This window comes from Engystomops pustulosus, chromosome 2 (assembly GCF_040894005.1).
Source record: "Engystomops pustulosus chromosome 2, aEngPut4.maternal, whole genome shotgun sequence".
Taxonomy (NCBI): Eukaryota; Metazoa; Chordata; class Amphibia; order Anura; family Leptodactylidae; genus Engystomops; species Engystomops pustulosus.
The window spans coordinates 216,417,373-216,436,424 of NC_092412.1; the positions used below are offsets into that span (position 1 = coordinate 216,417,373).

The 19,052-nt window shown below is 41.6% G+C and overlaps 1 protein-coding gene across 4 annotated transcripts in view; it reads left to right on the forward strand.

The window, feature by feature from the left end:
* Nucleotides 1–19,052, forward strand: part of SLC43A2 (solute carrier family 43 member 2) — a 44,312-nt gene that overhangs the window by 10,700 nt on the left and 14,560 nt on the right. For all 4 annotated transcript variants that reach the window (XM_072138137.1, XM_072138134.1, XM_072138136.1 and 1 more), the window contains exons 3-7: nt 9,887–10,109; nt 10,198–10,253; nt 11,033–11,109; nt 17,671–17,763; nt 18,916–19,049. In XM_072138137.1, the coding sequence (XP_071994238.1) occupies nt 9,887–10,109; nt 10,198–10,253; nt 11,033–11,109; nt 17,671–17,763; nt 18,916–19,049 (583 nt within the window). The remainder of the gene's footprint in view (nt 1–9,886; nt 10,110–10,197; nt 10,254–11,032; nt 11,110–17,670; nt 17,764–18,915; nt 19,050–19,052) is intronic.

A 19,052-nucleotide genomic window follows, 5' to 3' on the forward strand; every position in this document is an offset into this window, starting at 1 on the left:
CTCAGAGCCATCTCTATGGGCACCCAGGCCTTCACCCCAGAGCAGTGTTCGTCAGACTGGACTTAAAGGGGTATTCCCATCTGGGCATTTACATTTAATTAAATTCATTTGCTATATGTAAACATTTCTTCAATTGGATGTTAATTAAAAAAAAAGTTCCTGTGTGAAGAGAATTTCTCATAAATGTAGTCATGTTGTCCCTTAGAAACCAGAAAGCTTCCTCGGTTACGACCACGTCACACTCTGGCAGCAGTGGCCAGACTTACGCTATAGAGTCCTGCCGGACCACCAGGATTCAGCGATCATTACCACAGGGCGGCTGTGCGACATGTAGTAACACCCGGACATTTTATATACAATAAACTTTAGTTTCTTTGTGCACTCAATCCATCAGAGGTGGCCGTATCCGAGGAAGCTATCTCGTTTCTAAGGGACAACATGGCAACATTTATGGTGAATTATTTTCACACAGGAACATTTTTTTAAATAACATCTAATTGAAGAAATGTTTACATATGGCAGATTAATGAAACTGAATGTAAGTGCCCAGATGAGAATACCCCTTTAAGGCCTCTTGCAGCCCAGGAGCCTAGAAGGAAGCTACAATGATAATCCAAACTTTTTCTCCTTCTTTCTACTGTATTGGTGACCTCAGATGCCTTTACAATTCAAACCTGCGAAAGAGCAGGGAGTAATAAGTTACTGCTTAAATTGTCGCATTGGCACTTTGCAAAAAATACATGGGTTTCGGTTGTAGTTTGGGCACTCAGTGCCTTATACTCTCACAGTACAGATAGAAGTCTGTAGAAACACATGTACTGCCAGCATGATTGTATAGATAGTGTTATCAGAAGACATTCCTGATACTGTCATAGACGATGAGGCTTGCTGGGTGCATGTGGCTGTGGTATGGTAGGAATACAAAGGTTATAGTCAAGTCTGGGCTCCAGCTTCTGAGGAAGACCTAGGACACACTGCTACAAGAATAATCAACACCAATATATGATGTTACTATGAAATTACTGGGATATGGGATAGAACATGATGTAAAATACTGTAGAGTATAATTCCACCGCACTAATTTAGGAATAAGTTTTGCTTTGTTCTGAGGAGCTTATAAGTAGGTCCCGAGAAATCAAAGGAGGACTGATGCTCTGTGTATGGGGGTAGCCCAAATGAGAGCACATAGTTTCCCTATAGATATGCACTTCTATAGGTATATTACTTCTACCCTTGCTGAGCATTGTTTAGTTACTAACCTTTGTATCTTACCTCTTGTACATACATTACATATATAGGAGGTATAGGGGGGGGTTTCTCTTACTCAGCAAATATGTCTGTCTGTAAATTGCCTGTATGAACTTTAGTTCCCCAAGTCATCAGAAATGTAATCTTAACCAAAAGTACATTTTCTGTCAGCATTAATGACAGATGGAAACTGTTGAGTCACATTGAAGTTGTCTTTATCGCTGTCCATGAGACTAAGTTTCAGCTGCTTTTTATTCTGTAGACAATAACAAATGTTATCATTGCAGGGCATCTGTGATGTTCAGAGCCAAGGGCATCCTCTCTAAGACCCTGACTCTGAGGGTCCGGTGTAGAATCTAGTTATATTTGTCCTGCTTTATGCTGTTTAAGGGATTGTCTGAGTCTTTGGTGGGTGTTAGGGTTGATATTGATGACAAATCCTTAGGATACCACTAGCACCTATGTTGTAGGCCTCCGTCACAGGTATAGATTTTCCCTACCTATAATGACATGTGAAAAGACCTTACCTGGCAATACAATTGCATACTAAATTTTACTAGTTGCCCCACCCTCCCTAATATATGGAACACCTCTCAATGTTGAGGAGTCTCATCTTGTTGGAATAGCCTTGGCTGAGGTTTTTTTAGCTCCTCCACACCCTTCTCTGTTATCTGCATTACAGGGGGACAGTTCACATGTAGAGTAGCAGGAAGCAGGAGATCATTCATTGCACTGAATAGAAGTGGGTCCTATTGTAGTGTGTACTGACTGTAACCTTCCTCTTTTAATGTATCTTTTGGAATGTAACTCGTGGAGTTGGTGAATCCATTAGAATCTGAAAAGTAAAGAAATGCAACATTGTAACCAGTGACTTCTCTTTTTCAATTGAATAGTTCTATAGTACAGGGGCTCTGCATCCATGAAACTGCTTAATAATGAGAACCGGGAAGCAGCAAATGTTCCTGCAGTGATTTGTCCACATTATCTGTAATTAGAGACCTCCGATCCCATTAGTACAGTACGGTAAAGCAGTGATTTGTTGTTTACTGTGCACCTAACGAGTAAACAGTAAGACTTTATTACAGAGAGTGATCATGTGCCAAGGTCTGAGAATATTCAGGATAGGGAGTTTCATCCTCATAGAGTGTAAGCTCTTGCGAGCAGGACCCTTATTCCTGGTGTTCCATATGACTGTCTTATTTTATATCGATATGTCCCCCATGATTTGTAAAGAGCTACAGAATATTATGACACTATATAAATGAAGATGATTATTATTACATATCTATAGGAATACTTCCCATGATGAAAGAGGGATAGAATGTATGCAGCACATTGTGGAATGGTTCATTGTCCTACTCCACCATTAACCCCAGCGCCTAGTGTGTCCACACCATATAATACCCACCTTCATGGCCCCCACACTGAATAATTATAATATAATAATATAGCATAATATAATGCTCCACACCCATGCCTCTCATCTCTTGGCACTTATGTCGTCCTGGACACCCCCTTCCCTAAAGCCTCCCACCTAGAGTGTCCAGGCTTACTTTTACCCCTTCTTATAATGGCCCTGTTTCTTTAGCCCCATGGCTTTGCTCTAATTTCTGAAGCACCACCACTTTAGTGTAAAAAATTTTCCAGTGGATTAATATTTTTCTTTTTACCAAAACTTTTTTGCATGTTCCTTACCCATAATCCCCAGCAGAACAGGGACGGTTTAAAGACTCTTTGGGGCACAATTACTAAATGCTGCACCAGTGTGTGACATTTAATTTATCAGAGGCTCCAGCTTCCTGATAAATCCACAGGACACCTACGCCGGTGGGGCAGTTCTATGCCAGGTCCAGCCTGGTGTAGAATTGCGTATAGCCTGCGCCTAAATGGGTGTGTGAAGATTGCCCTGCTCCAGTCCAATCTGCAACTGGCTGCACCCAATTTCACACCTCTATGGGGGTGGCATAAGGGGAAAATAGGCACAATTCCTGTTCTATAAACCCTGATAGATATGTCCCTTTGTGCCTGGCAAAAGCAATCTCCATATGAAGAATGTATCCCTTGGTGATCCAGCTGGGTGTAGCCATATTAACCTCACAGATCCCCTGCTGCTCCCTCTCGCCCTGACACAGGGGCTTATTATCACTGTAGCCGGTCACTGACTATAGTGAATCACTGTTGGGCCCCAGTAGGATGATCCCCTGTGTCGATATGTCATTGCTGTACCAGAAAATGCAGAGAGACGGGATGTAAAAATGTGTCAGACCCTTAGTAGGTTTGGGATAGGCTAATATTATATACTGGCGATACATACAGAATTCACACAGAATCTGTACAAGGTTAAGCGAACCCAATTTGCATGAATTGGAGTGTATATCCTGCAGTACAAATCTGCTTTAAATATACCACAGATTATTACTATTACCAGCTATAGAGGATTCAATACATCTCTGCCTGAGCCTAAAGACATTACTGATATCAGGAGAACCATTGCAGAAAATTCTGGTTGCCGTTGGTTGTGTGTGCTCCGGTATTCCCGCATGAATGTAGTCAGAGTTTATCATCTTCAAATGACGTTTAATCTAAATTTAGACGGAGACAACAACAACGTCTGTTTCCTCCTCAGTGAACTGCCAACACATGTATCCATGAACTTATCCGGAGCAGGCAATTCCGCACTGTGAGGCCGATGGGAGATGCCAGGGCCGGCAGTAGTCACTGCACAATGGATTTCTTTATACTTTTGGCAGATGATTTTATTATCACACACACTAGGTCGCTTCTTGCTTCATATCGTGTCTCATCCCGACAAAAATGGAAATCGTGAACTCTCGGAGGCATCGTTTAGCCGTTTTCCTCATGACCTTGTGCTTCTACTACTCGTGACCACAGAATAGAAGGATAGCTGTCGGCATATAGGTTTTATTTCTGCTTAGCATATACAATATCTGTGTCCAGTAGGAAAGGAAACAGGAAATTGCAGAAAGAGGTTTCATAGCCGAACAAGGAGCCAGAGACATTTCCTATTTTCCAGGAAAATTTGTGTGGCCTTGGATCCTCCACTCTGGCACCATGGGTGAAATGAAGCATTTCACATTGTCATCTAGCGCTGGACACTAACATTGTAGCATCTTGTCCTTATTAATGCATCTTATGGCCTTAGTGTCTCAGTTTATACAGAAGGAGCAGGTAGTAGTTCTCTGTCAGTATTGTAAATATCTCATGTAGTCTATGTCACTATAGAGGTCACAGTCTAAAATATTCCTTTACAAAGCAATAAAGCCAACTGAGGTTAGTCATTAACCAGAAGGCAATCCCAAATACCAATGAAAGTCATTAATAATATTGTGTCAACAAGGTGAGCTAAACTAGTAAAGTGTATGGAACTGGCGTTTCCACTGGTGAGACTTTCAGTTGTATTGTTTCGACTTTCTGTCAAGAAGATTTACTTAAAGTAAATCTACCATCAAAATCAGGCATGATAAGCCAGAGACACTTACTCATAGATCCAGGCTTCATGACTGTGGTAATCTTCTTATATTTGTTATCCGTGGCCTCCTTATTTCTAAAATTAACTTTTAAAATTATGCTAATGAGTCAGAAGGGCTTGGGACTGGGTTGTTGTATAAGAGCCCTGCGTGGTAATGCCCCCCAGAGCCCTTCTGACTAATTAGCATATTTTTAAAAGTTGATTTTAGAAGGAAGGAGACAATGGATAACATATATAAGAAGATCACCACATTGACAGTGCCTAGATCTATCAGTAAGTGCCCTGGTACATCATGTTTGATTTTGATGGTAGATTTCCTTTATAGGAAATCTACCACCAGGATGAAGGATTGTAAACCATACTGGTGTGTGCCAACTCTGGCAGGATCTGGTCTTCTTAAAGTGTACTCTGTTGTGCAGGGGGCGCCCTCTGCACACTACACAGGTAAACTGCCTTTAGTGCAGCATGTACTATTCATAGCAGATGTGCCCCCATATGTTTTATACGTGAACAATGCAAAACATTGGTACTGGTTACTGATCCCAGGAGTCTGTTATTAGGGAAACCTCTCCCCTGAACCCTCTGCGTTGGCCTTATATAGATGGTGAAGGCCTCATGTACAAGAACATTGTTTTGGGTCGTTTTGCTTCAATGGACAGCACACAACCCTATGTATGTCTACCGTCATTCACAAGTCAATGGACCTTACAAGCCCACCAAACAGGGGCCGCAAAGAAGAGACCACGGGTCCATTGTTTTCAGCCTGGGACTGCACGCATTTGTTTTTCTCCAGGTGAAGGGAAACCTGGCTGGGATGATGGCCAAATCGATCATAAGGTCCATATTTAGATGAAGAAGTTTTGCCCTTGTTTTTTCAGACTTCAGAATGTTTACTGCAAGTTTCAGGGCACATCCTGTTTTAAATCAGGTCCTGTTTGATTTTTCATTAATTATGTTCCCAAGTGCTAAAAACAAGCGTATTTATCATTGCTCACAACAAACAATCACTGGCAAATAAAGAGCCGCAGGGGACATTGCAGTACTCCGTGTGCTGCCGCCACACCTCACATTGCATCACAGCCAAGCACAGCCATGCCAGGCCCCAGACTGCACTACAGTCTGATTCTGCTATATATGTGAAGGTCCTATGTTGTGTATATGATGTTCGAGGCTGAGTATTGATTATAGTGCCGGATCGCAATGGTCCAGCAGTCGGTTTCTGTACTACTAGTAGCCAAAATGGTTACTAGGGGTGCTGACAAATGAATCCAGTTGTTTTTGAGTCCAGTGTATTTAGAGGTGAGTCCACACTGTCGATATGCATCAGTACACAGCAGCCTGTCACTGCAGAGAGGAGTCCAGAGAGGTGGGATGAGAGCTCTCCTCATGAATACATAGGACTCATAAAGTAGTGTGTTATTTTCTAGGACACTGCTAAAAGAATGGACATGTTGCTGTTATATGCTGCCATTTTATTAAGTTGCTTTCTGTCTGTAGTGATCGTTCTTAAAGGGATGTCTGCCACCAGTCTCATTGTTTATGATCCACCACAAAGATCCCATCACTTGAAATTCCACTATACCTCTAGATTTCAAGCAGATACTCTATTTTGTAGAAGTATGACTTTTAAACTTTATGTACATTATAAATAGTTGCGCCCTGAGGCTTTGCCATCAGTCGTAGAGCACCTCTCCATCGTACCTACCTCCTCCAGTACATGCTCTGCACATCTGCCTCATTTACTGTTATTGCTCGCTGCGATTATATATTTTCTTATCAATGTTATTCTAGAGACATTATTAGTAGCTAATATCACTGCAATAAAACAATTCTAACATTTTCGGAGTTCTGTTCCAAGGCTTAATTGCACGGAGTCATGTAATATGTGATCCCTATCTGATAATGTCCTGTATTTCCCCTGGCAACACACCGAGCTATCCAGCAGGCAGGACCAGACATGGCTATGCAACATGTGATGAAGCGTTGCTAAAGATGGCCTTGCACCATACAGACACATTGTAGTGTATTATCATTACATTACTGCCCTATGGAGATGTAATGTGATACTATACTATGTAATACAATGTACTGTGTAATACTTTGAGGTCATCTGCATACTTCTAGTGATAGGTTTCTTATGTTTCGTATGCTATGGAGGATCCCATCCTTGGCCAAATGTTGGCACTGAGATTATGTTTGCTGTGGCTTTTTGTCCATTGTATACACAATCCAGCGCAAGGCCTGTAGGAGTCATGTTGGCACATTGTATTTCTATAAGGCTCCGGTCTTGATATATATGGCTTAATTTCACACTACTGTTCCTTACCTATTAAAACCTATTATGCGCTGGGGTCCTGGGTTCAAGTCCCATCCAGGTCAACATCTGCAAAGAGTTTGTATGTTCTCTCTGTGTTTGCATGGGTTTTCTCCGGGTCCTCCGGTTTCCTTCCACACTTCAAAACATACTAGTAGATTGATTACATTGTGAGCCCCATTGGGGACAGGGACTGATTTGGCAAACTCTGTGCAGCGCTGCGGAATCTGTGTGCGCTATATAAATAAAAAAATATTATTACCTGTTAAACAGAGGTTTATCATATCAATTAAAAATCCTAATGAGATCAATGTACATTTTAGGTCATCCTTTATGTTCCATTTTGGCAGGTATCTGTTTTCCATGCATTTTCTGGAAGGAAAACATGACACAGGTTGCAATACTTTTCCTACATTAAAAAAAAAGCATAAATAAAGGATCTATGCCAAACTGTCCATAACGGATGACAGAAAATTTACATTGATGTCAATGGGATTATTCAATGATATGTTAAAACACAGTTCTTTACTTTTTTTTTTAACAGAGGTAAGGAACAGTAATGTGAAATGAGCCTTAGATCAGGGGCGTAACTTGAGGGGGAGCAGAGAGTGCGATTGCAACCGGGCCCAAGAGGCTTAGGGGGCCCATAAGGTGTCACTTTCCCATATAAGAAAACTAGTACTAAACATTATAGTCAAGGGCCTGGCAGAGACTTTGCACTGGGGCCCATCACCTTCAAGTATATATATATAAATAAAGATTATTATTATTAAAGTTATGCCACTGCCCTAGATGGTTTATGTATCTCTCTGCTGTAGTCGTAGTGACATATTTATTTAGGTATCATTTATCCTGCCTTGTAATACAAACAACCCCTCTTATGTTATGGGAACTGAGCCAGAATCCTTCAAAACAGTCTGAAAGCATCGAGGACACGGCCTAAGACCTTTCTGCCTGCAGCCTGTTCCATTTCAGAGCTAAAATAATCTTGTTTACCGTCAGCTCATAGCCACAAGACTGTGTGCAGTAGCATCCACACCCCGGACAACCACTGACTGCAACCCAAGTGTGAGATACACAAGAAGTGCCGCCATATTCCATTGTCTTCTATGTTATGGCCTGACACCCTGCGCCGCTTATCTGACCTCTCACCCACATCTGCTTCCTGTTATCTTATCCCCAGCTCTGCTATAGACAAGGGGGATGGGAGCAAAGGAAGATAATGTATATATGTGCTTCTTCAGTAATTATTAACATACCCCCGGAGTTATGTGCAGTGGTCGTTATTGTTATTTTATCGTCCTTTCTTAACTTCCTTGACCTTCAGAGAAACATCTCATGAACTACTATGTCAGCACATCCTGAAAATCCTCGATTTGGGACCTTTCTATGGACATGTAATAACTATCACCATGGTTTATATATGTATACACTTACTTACAATTTCCATAAAATAATACATAATAATAATAATGATACTTAGGAGATAAGTCACTGTTGGAGCTGTCTCCTCAATGCTCCTCTGCATTGTGTGTATACAGGGTAAGGGGGGGGGTCAAGACAACTATCTAAGTTGTACAGTATCAGCCTAAGCAAATATCACAATAAGGGATGCAAAAAAAAGTATGAAATTACTGAGATTTGATACTTTTTTTTTTAATTAATGGCACAATTACTATTATTTATATGCAAATTATACACAATTATGGGCAGATTCTGAAAATAAATAGCCTCTGTAAACCTCTAAACCTAAGAAATGCAGTAACATATCTTTTTTTAAGGTTGAACATCTGCTCTCAGATGTCTCAAGTCAAGCATTAAGCAAATACATCTGTCAGCACACCACCCTTTTAGTGCCAGGCGTAAGAAAAGCAAAAAAAACAAGAACTAAAAGCAGCAGAGTAAAAGGCAGAGAACTGTGTTTGCTTTTTTCTTCCTTTTCCTAATGAAAAATGGAATATCAGTTACTTATTAAGCCTTTCAAGCGGTTGCACAGAAGACTGATGTTATCTATGTACTGTGTAGTGTTTACATAGGAAGAAAACTGAATTGAAGAATTCTAAAATTTCTTAAAGGGAACACATCACCAAATTTTTAACAAAAAAAAGGTAGTGACAGGTTCCCATAGAGCACTAGGACATGGCCTCCTCGGGCTGAATCCAGAAGCTGTTCGCCATCCTATCTCTGTATGCTGCTGTAATGTCATGTGACCAGGGTGACATCATCACAGGTCCTATTGCTTTTGTAGCAATAGAAACTGTACACTAAGCATATATCTGATGAAAATCACTGCATATTTTATCACATGAAATCACGGCAGCCTGCATGGAGAGGAGTAGCAGTCCATGGAAGCTTTTTACACATGCTCATGCATAGAACATGGAGAGAATGTATTGCTAATGCAATCGCTCCATCCCCATACAGTTTAGGTGATTGTCCCAGTGTGTTCCTGTTAGCACAGGGGGATCCGCTGTTGATATTCCTTTATCTTTAATGCAGAATAAAGCCACAGCCACTCATTGCAGCCACCGGATGTGAACCAAAGCGAGTCTAGCCACGTGTGGTTTTATCAAATGACCACAATCTTGGAGATGCTATAAACACTTGTTCCCAATAACTGTGTCAATAACTGGGCCATATAGATATTATAGGCTCTATAGATGACATATGTATCTAATAGATGTTTTACATGGGTTGTTGTACATTTCCTAATCTTCATTATGCAGTAGACATTATTTACCAAAATGAATAAATTGTGTATCAGATGCTTCAGTAAATGGTGTTTTCTTCTTATACTCAGTATAGATCTACCTTTATCTATCTTCCCCCTTTAGAGAACAATACATGGGACAACTCCACCAACAGCAGTTCACCGTTTGGAAACAATACAGAGGCAGAGCAGATCATTGAGCTGAATGGTTGGCTGGTGTGTAAAGACCAGGATGAGATGCTGAACTTGGCCTTCACCGTGGGGTCTTTTCTTCTCAGTGCTATCTCACTACCCTTGGGAATCATCATGGACAAGTATGGACCACGCAAGTTAAGGCTAAGTGGAAGGTGTGTGTTGTCTTATTTAATTGTGTTTGTGATAACTTTGGTAACATATAATGTAACAAAATTTGATTCAATGTTTTCTGCTTAACAGTGCCAGTTTTGGTGTTTCCTGTCTATTAATTGCCTACGGAGCAAGTAATCCTAACTGTAAGTAAGATGTCATTCGTGTCATTAAGCCATAGTAATATGCGCATAGGTCGACCTGCAGATAGGACACTATTTACAATCTTCTCAACCACTCTGCTTCCTACAGATAGGACAACATGTACAATCTTCTCAGCCCCTCCTGCTCTATAACATGCTGTCTGCAGATAGAACGCTATGTGCAATCTGCTCAGCTTTTCCTGCTCTATAACATACTGCCTGCAGATAGGACAGGATGTATATTCTGCTCAATTCCTTCTGCTCTATAACATGCTACCGAAGTATAGGACACTATGTACAATCTGCTCAGCTCCTTCTGCTCGATAATATCCTGCCTACACATAGGACCCTATCTATAATTTGCTCAACCCCCACCCTGCTCTATAACATGCTGCCTACACATAGGACACTATGTACAATCTGCCCAGCTCCTCCTGCTCTATAACATTTTGACTGCAGATAGGACACTGTGTATAATCTGCAAATCCCCTCCTGCTCTATAACATGCTCCCTGCAGATTGGACACTATGTACAATCTGCTGAGCTCCTCCTGCTGTATAACTTGCTGCCTGCAGATAGAACACTAACTACAATCTGCTCAGCTCCTTCTGCTCTATAACATGCCACCTGTGGATGAAATTGTAAGCTAAACATAACAGTTCCCTTTAAATGTCATATCTTTTCACAGCCAGTACGTACTATTGAGTGTTTATAAGTAACATTAGCCATAGTCCTATAGGATGTCAGATTGTAATCTTATTTTTTCTTGGTCTCCATGGCAGCTCTGTCGGTGCTGATTTTCGTAGCCTTATGTCTGAATGGTTTTGGCGGAATGTGTATGACCTTCACTTCTCTCACAGTAAGTCTAAAATTACCTCTAAATGTGCCATTACCAGCCTTCTGAGTCATTATGTGGAAACAGCGAATAACATTCCCCTGTAAGGTGATTTTACACAATCGGGTGCTGGTCAAGCAGCTTCCATAGTTACTGAGACTAAACTGTTCCGCATTAGGATGGGGCTGTGTACTATGCACTGGCGGCACAACCTGCAAGACTTGTTGCTTAGAGAACCAATGGATTGTGCTCGCCGCTATAATGTCTCTTCTGTATCATTGCCCTAAAGAGGGAATGGGTTTGCTCATGTGCGTAATCCGTGTTTGCTTTCTGGTGCCCGCTCTCTTCTGTATATAAGTGATTTGTTGATGTAACACTTACACTAATCGCTTTAGGGCAACAAGTCCAAAGAGTTTTGTTACTTTATGGCTTATGGTTTTATTTCTGTGTCATATCACCATAAATGATAGTAATTATCTGCAATAAATACCATTCCTCTTACTGACCAAACTGAAGCCGTAACCTCACTATTCATTTTACTATGTTAGCCATTACTACTTCATTTTATTATTAATTCAAAGTACACTTCTTGGTGTTCATTAGGCTAATTATATGTTATTGGCATGTGATAGGAACGGTTTACAACTTATTTAGCAACCATACGTATGATCAGAGTAGTAAATTATATATTTTCTACTCTATGGATGACTGACTCCATAGCCGGAGACTACAAAATAATGCAGAACCACTTCACGACTGCCATTCTAGCTACGTTCTAATTGCACTTACCCCATATAGCATGTGTATAGATGTCATGATAGAAGCACAATTTAAATAGCTATATCTTCTGAACCGTAGCATCAAACACAATTCTGGTATCGAATTAAACGAATCTGCAGAAGCCAGATAGCCTCGGGTCAAACGAAGACCCGAGGCTACCATGGTAACCGATTGCAACACCCCCCCAACCCCCCCCGATGACGTTCAGGGGCGCGACGATCGTAATAAAGATGGCGGCACCCATCGTAATAAAGATGGCGGCACCAACGCGCCGCCGTCTTTTAAATGCCGCCGGTGACTTTGCCGGCGGCAATGAAAGGGTTGATAGCCGCGATCGGTGCAAGCGGTTATTAGCGGTGGGGGTTTGCTGCAATATGCAACAACCCCCACCATTGTATGAAGAGTACTCGTGAGCCCTTTTCATACATTCACCATACCTCTGCGCCGTAGAGCTATGGCGCAGAACGTTAAGGGGTTAAACCCCTTTCCTGAATGCGGAATCATTTTTGATGCACATTTTTTAAAATTTAATTTAAATTTAGCCTGTGATCCACAATGTAAACTCACAGTACAAACAACTACTTGAGTCAAGCGCCCCAAAACAGACCTTGCACCACAAATGAATAAATTCAGAATGGGGAACATTTACTTACGTGTCCTGACGCGTTCCCAGAAAGTGCATTGTCTGACCAGAATGCACTGTGCCGCGATTCACTGAGATTGTGCGTCCGATATCGTGGATGTGTCGCTTCCCCGCTCAGGTCCGCTGGAGTTCACCTTCTTCTTCCCGGTGCATGTAAGTGCTTGGGCTTGCAACACAATTTGAAAGTTAAATCCCGCACTCAGTCCGAATCAGTCTTGCAACACAATTTGAAAGTTAAATCCCGCACTCAGTCCGAATTCCCCCTCCCCCCCCCCCGGAATCTTGCGTGCAACACAATCCCCAGTTAAATACCTGTCACAGCGGAGCAAATTCCGAAAACGGTACAAGAGATATACAGTAGATGTTTGAAGTGTGATGTTCGTCAGCTGCATGGAGAAGGAGCCGCAGGGAAACAGAGCTAACAGTGTGCAGAAGTACATGCACCCTCTGCTTCTGTAGCTGAACTTGGCCTCAGCATCTACAGTTTGTGTAATTAGAAAAATGTTGAGCAGAAAACAAGGTTTTCCTGCTTTTCCTTCATGATATCTGTTCCTTTTTTGGCATAATAATAATGAACTTTCAATTCTGTAAAAAAAAATCACTCATAAATAAGAGTTATTTTAATAACTAGGTGAAGTGGGAGTCTGAGCTCCCCTGTATAAATATTAGGGCTTGTTCACAGCTTATCTGCACATAGAAGAGTCTTCTACCATATCTGCGATTCAAACCTTGTCTTTTCCCAGTATATGATGGTTACATTGACTTATTCACTCAAGAAGAGAATGTGATAAGTGACATTGATGTCACTCCCATGTTACTGACCTGTGCTGATAAGTGGAGTCACTTTTCAATCTATAGGCAGACAGCAATATGTTGGCTTTTTCCCATATTACCTACAATTTCACTCAGTAACAAACAATAAGTTAACATTGGAGTCATACATTACTACAGAGTACAGGACGTGATAATTTAGTCATAGAATTCATTAGACACCGGTTATATGCAGACGGATCCAGCCACTTTCCCACCAGTATTACATTGTGACTAGATGTATGTAGGAAAATGCAAGCAATGAAGGAGACCGTAGCAAATCTGCAAAGTATTCGTACCCTCAAAACCTTAGTTATTAAAACTAAATTTACAATCTACTAAGGAAGATCATTTCCCATATCTCTTATACGGTAAACCAGCATTGTTTAGCGCACTTTATCAGCTTTCCAAACATACATTTTAATTTTGTGTGAAAAAGAACGATGCACTAGCTGGATTTCATGGACGACCATAATTCAAAGAAGGGGAGTCCATGCATCACAGTGATCTTTAATGCAAAGAGTCTCATATATCACTATGATGTATGGAGTCCCTTCCTCTGCACTGTGGTTGGTCCGTGAAATCTGGTCAGTGCAGGGTAGTGTGCCGCCGGCCTTAGACTATATTCACTCAACCAATTATCAACATATGTGTGGTGTCATTTTCTACAGATCCATTGATTTCAATGAGTAAGAATATTGAAAACATAAAGTGACAAATTAGGGGAATAATTGCACGCACCATTTTTTCATGTACCACATAAAGCCCAATACTTAAATTTTTAACAGCAGGGCTAAGTGTAAATATGTATTTCTAGGGTTGGAGGGAATCGGCTGAATGAGCAGTTATTCATCAGCTATTGAAAACGAATGTCTCTAAGGTTACATGTGACGACACTGAGCCACACGTGTTGTGATGTAATGTGCGGTGGGTCTGTGGTCTAGACTCTCCGGGGGGCATTTATTAATTGTGGTGCAAGTTCCTTGTTTTTGTCGCATGAATTGTGCAGTCATTTGCTCTATGATGTTAGATTGTGGTGCAAGGGGTTAATGAAAGACCATAAAGGTTTAGAACTGTCTCCACATCCATGAAGGTGAAAAAGAATTAGGTAGACCAGCATTTTGCAGCTTTAAGTGTGCGCCAAAAATTGGACCAAAAAATTGTCTGGAAAAGCATTGGGATTTCAAAATTGCGCCCAAATTGTGCTCCCCCCTTAAAAAAAAAAGCTTGGGTGTCAAAAAAGGATAAATATTGTGGTACCAACACTTCATAAATAAGGTGCAACAGGAGCAGCAAGACAAAATTAAAAAAAAAGTCACAAAAAATCAGAAAGTCAATAATAAATGCTCCCTCCATGTCTGAACTCTTATTTTAAGCTTATGGTAGCAGCTCAGTTACCTCGCCGCTGACATTGACGTCGTCAGGAGCCTCCTAATATTTACAGAACAAGTATCATCTTATCTGTCAATGACGCAACCCGTCCTGAAGCTAGGCCTTTGTCCCAGCCTGCGATCACTATGTGGTCCAACTTGTATAGAGCATTGAGTATGGGGTGCTGGTTCTGTGTAACTCCCTTTTATGGGGTGGGGGGAGTCGTACTTGATGTTCTGAGTTTTAGGAGGTCAGACAGACTGTGCTTGTTTATTATTACAAAGGCAAAGCTTAGAGATTTAGGAATGACTCGGGGAATGTGCCCATTTAGAGGGGGATTTGTTACCAGAGACAGGGTGAGGGTGAGCTGATAACACTGCACAAGGCCAATAACTTCAGGCTGTTTTTGGAAAGGAGATTGTGAGGAGACTGCTCGCCCTTTCCTCTAACTGTGAGCACAACCACAACCTGGAATCCTCTTTCCTAGAATTGCATGTCCTCAGAGAAGGTATCAGTGACCGCCATACACAGCGCACAATCTCGCTTTGTCAGCAGTATTCACCTGTGCTTTCAGCGTGGCATAGATATCCAGGGAGCTGGCATGATACCATCTAACGCGAGAGAACAGACTGTGAAGGACTGGTTCATTACAGCTCCAAGGTGTATACTCCCGCTGGCAAACACTACAATACTTTCCTTGAAAGGGTGTGAGGAGAAATGGAAATGCTGTATGGAAGGATATAGCACTTTAGTTATTATTCTATCAGCAGAAATGTATTACATGTTCACTTACTATTGCACCATTTAATAGCTCTACATATCTATTGTTAGTCTGTGCAATTCCCATTCTGTGTTACCATCATTCATAACCACCTGAAGGGGGTTGTACACCTGCCTATAAAGTGCCTAGTGCCTGTATTAATAACTCATAGTTGGGAGCCTGGTTCAGAAAATGGATATATTGGGGGGCATTAATCAGAAGTGTCTGAGGTAAAATAGTTTTAGTTGCCCATTGCAACCAATCAGAGCTCTGCTTTTATTTTCCCACAGTTGTTTATAAAATGAAAGCTAAGCTCTGACTGGTTTCGAAGGGCAACTAGAACAGACAGCTAAATCAACCCCCATGCGTCGGCCATTTTTCACGGACCTACCAAAGTGCAGAGGATAGGACTCCGAGCATCACAGGGATATATGATACAAGGAGCCCCTTCTTCTATTCTATAACTATGTTTACAGTTTGAACATGTGCGGCCCATGGAAACAGGTTGGATGTTGAACTGATGGGCGCACGGGCTAACCGCAGTGTGGTGGACGAGGGTCCCAACATTATATAGAAATATAATGTAAGGACGTCTCTTCTGCCAGCCGTACAGCCGTGCCGACCTGTATTAACTATTAATTTGCCACTGCGGCTAATGGGCCAGCAGGCTGGACGTTCTATGGCAGGTTTCCATGGGCTGTACATATTCGTGTGCACCAGATTCTTACAGTAAAGAATCCCTGTCTATGTATATAAAGATCTGGGTATAGCAGGATTACATGGGATGACTTGTTGGTAGTAAACATCCCTGCAGATACTATTGTATTGCGCTCTTGTTTTTATCCACAGACCAGGTGCAGTTTGTCGTGTTAGTGAGTCGCTCACATCTGTCATTATAAACTCACAATGAAGGAATTTCTCTAGAGCTTTAAATAAACCAGGTGAGACAGAAATATATCAGAGGATTATGTTTGGGAAGAACAGATTACAAACTCCTCTGAGCTTATCCACAGCCTCACCCAGTCTGTCCCCGTGAGGCACGGTAAACATAGCAGGTGTTTGGGCCATGGATACACAATGGAGAAAACACCAATTACTACCCAGCAAATGCTTTAGTATAGTATAGTAGGGCACACATACAAGAAAACATGTTACGTAGTTACTTTAACAACTATGCGTGTGCAGGTTTATAAAAAGATCCCTACAGAACGGCACATAACGCGAGTGACATTATTGACTGCTCATACAATGGGGCACATTTATTTACCCGGTCCAGTCGCGATCCAGCGGCGCATTCTCCGACGAGGATTCGGTTCTGCCGGGATTAACTAAGGTCCGTGCGCCCGATAACCAACAGGTGTTGCTGCTGCGCCGAGGTCCGCCGGAGTTCACTTTCTTTGTCCCGGTGCATGTGAGTGCTGATCTTGTGACACAAATTCTTTTTTAAATTCCGTGGTTTTTCCGAATCCGCCGAGTTGTCCGACAGCCCCCCCCCCCCATTTCTGTTCAAAATCCGATCGCGTGCGCCGGCAATACAGGAAATCGTCAGGAAACCTGACGAAAGTGCGGGATTCGGACCCTTAGTGAATGAGCCCCAATGTATGCAGCCCCGCTTCATCCCCACGGGAGGACATTCCACAGATTGACAAAAAGTCAAGAAGGTATATGACACAAAATTTGTTATTGAAGGAGTAAAAACTACTCATTGTTTAAAGGGGTTGTGTCATCAGAGACTTCACTTTCAGAATGTAACCCCGTAGGAACAGCTTATATTAATAAGCTTAATTTTATCCTGATAACTTGCCAATTATCTTCTTGTCTGAGCCATTGCCAATTATCTTCTTGTCAGTAGCCTGCTGACTACCTGATACCTTGGACCCAGTACAATTTCCTTAATTCTGTTAGCCAGATGTACATGTGGGCTCCCCTAGCAGGAAATAGTAGCGGTGTGTATTATCATAACATTCATACTGTGCCGTATTCCCGAGAACACACGTGATAAAGTGATGCTATAGAGACTGTACACTGATATAATTCGTCTGTCAAACAGAAGGAAGATAAAATCTTTTCATTTCCGTTCTGGCTTCAGTGTGGCAGATAAAATGTAATAATTCTACATTATGATTTTGTGGAGCCTTTTGCTTTGCTGCCCCTCGTAATGTTATGAAAGTATATTTTCCTAAGAAAGATCCTTTACCTGTCTCGCTTTTTCTTTTTACAGCTGCCTAATATGTTTGGTGACCTGCGCTCAACTTTTATTGCACTGATGATCGGGTCTTATGCTTCCTCCGCAGTCACCTTCCCCTTTATCAAGGTGAGTACTTGTTATCCACTTGCAATCTGAGGTTTGTGAGGTTTGAAGTTTGTAAGTTGTCATACATGAAAAGTAAACGTAGGGGGGATTTATCATATGCTCGTGCAGCGCCGTGTAACGGAAGCCCCACACCTAATGTATTTGCCGCAGCCAGAAACCTCCGGATGTATCCGAGGGGATGGCCTTGCCGGTGACCAAAACTTTGCAAACTGGTAGCCGATAGTGCTTCCTTCCAATCCCCGCCATGCCCACTTGCCTTGGAAATTGCATGAAGGGAAAAATGATCGCAATCACTGGCAAGTAATTGTGATTATTTCAGGTCTTCTATGCCAGTGTTCCCCATTAAATACATAAGGCCAGAGACACTACAGTGGTTGTTCACAGACTGTGCACTGGACAGATTTCATGGACTGACCACAGACCACTTTTTGTCAACTTTAGCTCCTAACAGACCCAAAATATTATAATTTTATGGATTTTCTATAGAATGAACAGCTGCAGTCATACAGTGAGTTTTGCTGCGGTTGTGTATAGCAGCTCATGGGATATTCATGAGTCCATATCACAAACAATAAAGCATGTCCGTATGTGCACTTGCTGATTTGTCAGATGTTTTGCACACTACAACAAACCAATAATTAGGAATAGCTATTTCTATAGAAGGACGTTGTATATAATTGGCCGGTGTAAAAGGTCCTTTATTTAGTCTGGTTACTATGACAAGGGGGTTATGCACTGACCTGTTTTATAACTTTTGGCTTCTTTGTATCCTTTGTCGGAGACTGGAAGCCAAACTATGTTTACGTAGAAGATTTACCGTATGTCTCTAGTTACAGTAGATGGTTTGCTTACATAAATGTATTGCCCTTCATGGCTAATGGGGGTTAGAAAACTTAATTTAAAATCACAAACCCAGATCCAAACTATCACAATATTCCCATAAAGAGTTAACTTGCCCCTAAATTTAGCAGCCAGGCTCCTCAAAATTATTTTTAAAAAAACATAGCAGTCAATTACCATCAGTATTTTGAAGAAAAAAACATGGTAGGTCATATAGCCTGACTTTTTGGAAGGAAGGACCTCGTACCTCTTTTATTTTTTTAGACTGTGCCCATTGGCTCCAGGACTAATGAACTAATTATATATCTACAGGTTATTTATGACCTCGGTGTGAGTTTTATCACCATCCTGATCGTCTGGGCCGCTTGTGCTGGACTGGTCTTCTTCAATTGTTTCTTCAACTGGCCCCTGGAGCCATTCCCTGGACCAGAAGACATGGACTACACGTA